General features: G+C 42.1%; 1 protein-coding gene across 1 annotated transcript in view; it reads left to right on the forward strand.

Annotated features, from left to right (window-relative positions):
- The first annotated feature begins 488 nt into the window (after positions 1–488).
- opcml (opioid binding protein/cell adhesion molecule-like) overlaps positions 489–7,393 on the forward strand; it is a 168,885-nt gene continuing 161,980 nt past the window's right edge. The window contains exon 1 of the mRNA XM_019876222.1: positions 489–1,173. Within this exon, the coding sequence (XP_019731781.1) occupies positions 1,016–1,173 (158 nt within the window). The 5' untranslated portion in view covers positions 489–1,015. The remainder of the gene's footprint in view (positions 1,174–7,393) is intronic.

The following is a 7,393-nucleotide window of genomic DNA, read 5'->3' on the forward strand; positions in this document are numbered from 1 at the left end:
CGAGAGAGAGAGAATTTTTTTTTATTTGACATAGTCTTATGCGTGCTGCTGTAAAATCTGCCGCTCCTGTTTGCAACCGCCCGAATTTCTTTTTAAGATTGCAAAACAGAATAAAGATTTTATCCTATCTGTATTTTTACATAACACAATAAGTATATAAGTATATATAAGTATATTTTGTGAAATGATTGTTCAAGTTACTGCAAAAAGGGTGTGACAAAAATTGCAAAATCCCACTGCTATTATTTATTACACACATTAGTTTGAAATGTTAGATTTTAGCAACGATCATGGAAGTTGACCCATTTGCTTTCGCTAGTCACATCAAATGATGCACGTTGGCAGGCCAGATCTGCTCCCCCCCCCCCCCCTTGCGTTTGACACCTTTTCGTGCTATACCTGGTTATTAAAAAAATAGGTGAGTGAGACAAGAAGGCTGTGGTGATGAAGGGAGCTGTATGAGGGGAGGGGTGTGGGGTGTAGCCTTCTGAACGAAAATAATATACAAAGGAGAATAGTTGTCGGGCTTTGCGTGGTGTGCGTTTGATTTACATGGTGTCACGCGGTCAGTCCACAACAAGGCAAGAGAACCCAGTCGGTCAACAACAGGGATGGAGAACCCGAGGGCATAGCGACGCTTTCCTTCGCAGATGCATCTTTGTGAGAGCATCCATTTCACGGCGTTGACAATTTGAAGAAGCGCTGCTCATTTCTCCGGGGACGTTGCCTTTTCTCTCCTCCTCCGACCTCAGAAGTCAGTTTCCTCGAGCAAGTGACGCTCTCCTTCTCTTCGTCTGCACACACTCCGAGTAACACACACGCACACAGACTCGCAGTGTTTCATAACAAGCCTGTTTACTTGGCGAGAGAGAAAAGCTCTGACGCCAATTCGAGCAGGCATCTTGCATCTTGCTTTGCCGAGTGGAATTTGCGGACCGCAGCGCTAAGACGCCAACAAGGAATACAAGAACGTTTCAAGTTATCCCTGGAACTTGCGCAGTTGATAGGGAAAAAAATGGGAATTTGTGGCTCTTTGACGGTGACTGGGAAATGCCTCGTCGTCCTCGGACTTAAATTGTTATTTCTGGTACCTGCGGGAGTTCCGATCAGAAGCGGGGATTCTGTATCAAAGGACAACATTACCGTGAGACAAGGGGACAGCGCTGTGTTAAAGTAAGTCCGTTGTCCGTCGTGCCATTACATTGGTCATGATGAGCGCCTGCGTCGTGGATGGCCGCTGTCATGTGCTGTCACATCATGCGTTAGCTATGACAGCTTTTCGTCGTCCTCCTTTAGAGTTATGAACGATATTCCCAACGTACTCAAATAAACATTTTTTTTTTAATATGAACGATGGCGCTGAATGTAACATTGGAAAGTTCGGGCACAAAGGACAGAACTCGGTTTTCAGCCTTCCTTGTTCATTGCCCTTGAATGTTATTGATCGGTTGGTTAATGTCTTGGTGAGGGTGCAAGGAGGAGCTGAGATACCCAAACTAGCATACAGCACGGGTGGTCTTCAAATCGATTTGTGTGAGTGATACAAATATACACTTCGATTTAAATTTAAAGGGTTGTTTGACTGGTCAAGGCAGCAGTGATTCAAAACGTTTTAAATTGGAAGGACTTAGTTCATCTATATTTTAACGAGTCATAAATGTTGGCATGATTTCCCAAGGGGATTCTGTTAAATTAAGCATACTGTATATTAACCCTATGATTAAATGTTAACAGTGCTATCTTTTGTTTAATCACAACAATCTCCTTTGGCTTTGTGTGTTTTGCATGTGATACTTTTTTTTTGACCCACCATCAAAGATAGACTTTACAGTAGATGGAATCATTAAACCAGTTATGTCCTTGCGGTTATGTATGTCGTGTTCTGTTGAAGAAAAAAAAAAATACACCGTAATTGCAGTGGGTATCAAAAGTCAACACACCCCTGATTACACTCCAGTTCTTTGTAATACAGTATACACACTCCCGTTTAAGGATTTAAAAAAAAAAAAAAAAAAAAAAAAACGAAAGAGACTAAAATACATAATTTTAAAACATTTTTTTCTTCTATTGATATGACCTTATACCTGTACAATTTAATTTGGGGGGAAAAAAGTCAAGAGGGGAAATAAAAACGATTAGTTTTTTTGTTTGTTTGTTGATTTGTTTGTTGGATTCCTAGCAGAAGCCTAAATATCTTGTGCTAACACTGACTTCTACTTCGAATTTCCCTCTACCTTGACTAAGATTCACACTGCAGAGTACAATGCAAAATTTGTAGTTTTTGTTGAATCTGAACAAAAACTAGGGTTAAGCATTAATTATGGTGACCAGTGAAAAACAATGATCACGAGTGTGGGATAGTTTTGATCTTAGACCACCAAATAAGGTTTGTGGAAACCGTCTTACCATGTGAACACATATTTTTAAAAGCCGGAAAATAATGAGTATGAAGAGCAGCCACCTAAAACCTAATTTGAAGAAACAAAATTCAAACAAAAACTAACGACTACTACAACTATATCCCTAATTTTGCAGATTCTGTTTATAAGTACTCCCGTTGTAATGATGCACACCTGTCCACCATATTCACTTTGTGAAAAAAACCAAAACTTTTTGATGCCAACTTTGTCTATTTAAATTAAGACAGTGTCCTTCAAATAATACATTGATTGACACCATATTTAATTCACTTGTGAGTGAATGTTTAACTCTGCACTCGTCCACTTGATGTCCCTAATGTTGCTTTCACCGAAGCACCAAAGCTTCGAATCTGTTTGGTTCCCAGTGACTTCTGGTGGCTGTGCAACAGAGCCACTTCAGACTTCGCATGCACATTTCAGTCAGTCAGCATCTTCAACATTGTTTTGTGCACACCTACATTTCTTGAAGCGTTTCCATGTATACAAGATTTATTTTTTTGATCAATTAAGCCGGCTCTGTTTCCATGTTGAGATGGCTTTAGTAAGCAAAAAAAACAAAACAAAAAAATGAAGGAAAGCCTGCTAGACGGGCAGACTTCATTTTTGGTAAATCAGAGGCACTTTAAATGGGAGCAAGTATTTGCTGATTCCCATTTAAGATGATTTTGAATGTGATGGGTTCATTCTGAAGAACTCCATCCCCAGTTATAACACAGGCTTGCGTCTCAGTTGTCTCAAAAATGCTTTCAATTGTACAGGTTATAGGACACAATTAATGATGGGGACATTGAAAAAAAAAATATTTATCTCAGGCGGCCTGGTGGGCGACTGGTGAGCGTGTCAGCCTCACAGTGTAGAGGTGCAGGGTTCGATTCCGGCTCCGGCCTTCCTGCGTGGAGTTTGCATGTTCTCCCTGTGCCTGTGTGGGTTTTCTCCAGGTACTCCAGTTTCCTCCCGCATTCCAAAAACATGCATGACAGGTTAATGGAACACTCTAAATCAGGGGTCCCCAACCTTTTTTGCCTCACGGACCGGTTTAATGCCAGACAATATTTTCATGGACCGGCCTTTAAAGGCCAGATAAATACAACACAATAATATGATATGACCGGCATGAAAACTGTGGTACAGTGAAACTCCTCTACAACGAAATCATGTTTGCAGCAAGAAATTTTTCACAACAGGGGTTTTTTTCACTGGAGCAAATTTGATCTCATATGTAAGCACACACACGCCCACACACACACACACACACACACACACACACACACACACACACACACACACACAAACGTATGTGTACACGCACACACATACATCTGTGTACTCTATTTTTATTCCAATAGTGCATAAGTATGAACACACAATTATTTGACACTTCATATTGTCAGTGTAGAAAGAAAAAAAGGGAAAGAAATTGCAAAATTTACGATCAGCATTCACTTTCACTTACATCAATTTCTTGGATAATGTCTTTTATTTTACTTTTACCCTCTCTTCCAGCATCAGAGCTCTTCTTGTCTGAGCTGTTTGACATCCAAAGGTCCATTTTGTAGCCATTTTAGCAATGCAACGTCCATCCTCGTCTGAATCTAACAATAACAAATACTTCCTGGACTACTGCCCATGTGTAAACCAGTGTGGTAGTTGCTGTTGCCGTTTCGGAAAGAAGCAGTAGAGGTCGCTGTTGGATTAGACTTCGTTGTAGTGAATCTCATCGCAAGGCAAGAGCAGAGAAAAAGATTTCGTACAACGCAACAGGGGGGTTTTCGTCATACGGGGGGCAGGAGAATGGTAATTGTGTTAATGCATGAAGATTTTTTCACATAAGGGGGTATTTTCGCCCATGTAGGTTTCGTTCTAGAGGAGTTTCACTGTACTTTCGAAACACAATAATAAACACGAATCACGACACGAGGAACGTCCTGTCTGGCCGCAACACTCTCTGGTCGCTATGGTAATGTTTACACGTGCCTTCAAAATAAGCCACAAATACAAAGTGCATGAAAAATACGACTCACCATCGTCGCATATTATGCAGAGTGGGCTTGGTGCGTGGGAATCTCCCGTTGTGATCAATACGTATTTTAAGTAGGACTCCTGACACTGTCTATTAAATGCAGCCTTCTTTTTGTTGAAAGTCGTAGGCTCCTCCTCTGTCTCCTGGGTGGGCCTTTTCCCCTTCCCAAAGAAACTTTTCAAACACCTTTCTTTTTTCATCAGTTTGCTAGCTCCTGGGTTTCATTTTAGCAGTAACCTATCACATGACTGAGAAGCGCGCCTTCACCTGCTCAATAGTGACATATTGTAGATGGATGTAACAGAGGATCCGGTAGTTTTTCAAAATAAAACATTTTCAGATTCCGAAATGAATAAAACGGAAGTAATGTTAAGTTATGTATTCTTTCTGTGTGGCCTGATACCAAATGACCCACGGACCGGTATCGGTCCGCAGCCTGGGCGTTGGGGACCTCTGCTCTCAATTGTCCCTCGGTGTGAGTGTGAGAGTGAATGGTTATTTGTCTCTGTGTGCCCTGCGATCGGCCGGCAACCAATTCAGGGTGTCCCCCGCCAACTACTCGAAGACGGCTGGGAAAGGCTCCAGCACGCCCGGCGACCCTTGTGAGGATAATCGGATCAGAAAATGGATGGATGGATGGATGATTTATCTCTAACACTCAAAATTGTCCTTAGGTGTGATTGTGAGCGTGACCGCGACCCTTGTGAGGATAAGCCGATTAGAAAATGGATGGATGGATGGAATTGTCTCTGTCACAAAAGCTTATCATTTGAACAGATATGTAAAATTGTCATGTCCACTCCATCTGGATTTATTCAAACATATACACCTATATAAAGTACACACACTTCATCACACACACATCCAGGCAACTGTGTTCACTCATAGTTTAATTTCATGCAGTCATTCAGCCAATTTATTTGGATTGTAAGACATTTCTGACAGCAATTTAATGGGGCTACTGAATTAACCGAAACTATAACAATGTCTGCCAAATGGAAGTTCACTGTCAGACATGCCTTTTGTTCTACCAGTTTGCCACACAGAATTCATGAGATCAGTTGTTACAATACAATACATCCTGATTTATATAGCGTACAAAGTGCTTGACAAAACAGTTAGCATAAAGTAATATACTAAACGCAACATATAACATAAAAATAGAGACAGTCATGCAATCTTAACCACTTTTCCCTCATCTGCTTTGTTGTTTGAAGCAGTTCTAGATGAAAGAGGAGAAAATCAAAGTGTCCTTTCACCAGTGGATCAGAGATGTCATGCTCAAAATGTGCACATGTAGTTTCAAAGTAAATAAAAAGCTGTAGCGTCCATTGATGAAAAAAAGAGATTGGTTCACTTCTCCTGTCCCATGTAAATCCATTTCAATTCCTCGCAGCGACTCTCAGTTCCAAATACGCATCGGTGCTCCGTGCAGACTCTCCTCTCTTTCTCATTCTCAACTTCAGCATCCGTCCATCCAGCCGCACTTACGCAGACTGTCCAACAGCGCTGACTTCTCCACTGAACAAAACGGGGCTGTGAAAAATGCTGCCCATTACAGGCGCAAAAAAAATCAAGTGCCCCGGGGCACTTGTTTTTTGCTGTCCAGCACCGACAGTCAAATGTGACCGACATTCCTCCCAATCAAAATCAGTGCTGGTACACGCGTGCTGCCGAGAAGGCGCAACCACCAAGCATAGATTCTTCTCCTCTGACGAATGTCGTGGCCAAAAAACGCTGAAATCAATCCACATCAGGTCCACGCGATGTAACACCAAACACCATGTGACAAAACAAAAGACAAAAAGAACAAAAAAACAAACAAACAAAAACAAAAAAAGCAAGGCTCTTGAAGAGCACTTGCTGACAGCTGCCTACTCGGGCACCATCTCAACGGTTGGTGTTTCATATCTGTGAGGGTGAAGATGCAACATTTTTCTAAAATTTTATTTTATCTGTGCAATAAGTTTCTTCTGTACAGTATCTATCGAGCTAGCTAACTAGCCAGCCAGCCAGGCAGCCAGCCAGCCACGTAGCTAGCTAGCTAGCTATATGTATAGAACTTCAATTTGGGTTAATCAAAGGTACTTTGAATTGTGGCAGGTGTATACTGATTCCCATGTAAAATGAGTTTGAATGTGATAAGTTGATTCTGAACCCAGCCACATAGTAACCCAGTCAGCAAAGGCATCTGGCCCGGATTCGGCATGAAGCCGGCACAGCTGGCCTTGTGTCGGCAATGGCATAACGCATGTGGGCCGAACACGGCCCAGGTGTGGCAAAGGAGGCACTGGCTTGACTCTGGCAAACCAGATGAGGGCCAGTTGTGGCATGAAGTATTTGGGCCAGAAATCAATTTCCAACTCCGGCCCGAATATGGCCAGCCAGTATTGAGCCACTCCTAAATGCAGTTTCAGATTTTTTTTTTTTTCTACACACAGCCTTGTTTTACAATTGCACACCGATGCGGAATTCCATTCATCACACACACACACACACACACACACACACACATATGTGTGCGTGTTTTGCACACGCACGTTCTAATTCTTGTGCATGCTCGCAAGTGTGTTATCTGTAACCCTGTCATACCAACAAGGCGTTTTTCCAGGAACTTAACTCGTGGCCTACAACTACAGCAACTACAATAAAACCCAGCAGTAATAAAAGATTAATTCGTCGCTTTTCGTTTTCAACAAAGAGAGTGTCGCTAAAATGATTAGAAGTCGTCTCCAGTTCAATTTAGAACATAATGAGAAATTCTCATTGAGAATTGAAAGTACTCCCACGGATGCCGACACTAAAAGATCGGTGATTGGCTTATTTCGATGTCAATCTAACGGGAACACAGGCTCAGACAGATCACCCAATCTGATGCTGAAAAACTGAGCCTCCGGTAACCGCCCACTGCCTACCAGGCCCAGAGAGGCCGAGCGCCCGTGGGCGGGACAAA

The sequence above is a fragment of the Hippocampus comes genome, unplaced genomic scaffold (genome assembly GCF_001891065.2).
Source record: "Hippocampus comes isolate QL1 unplaced genomic scaffold, H_comes_QL1_v1.1 scaffold119, whole genome shotgun sequence".
NCBI lineage: Eukaryota > Metazoa > Chordata > Actinopteri > Syngnathiformes > Syngnathidae > Hippocampus > Hippocampus comes.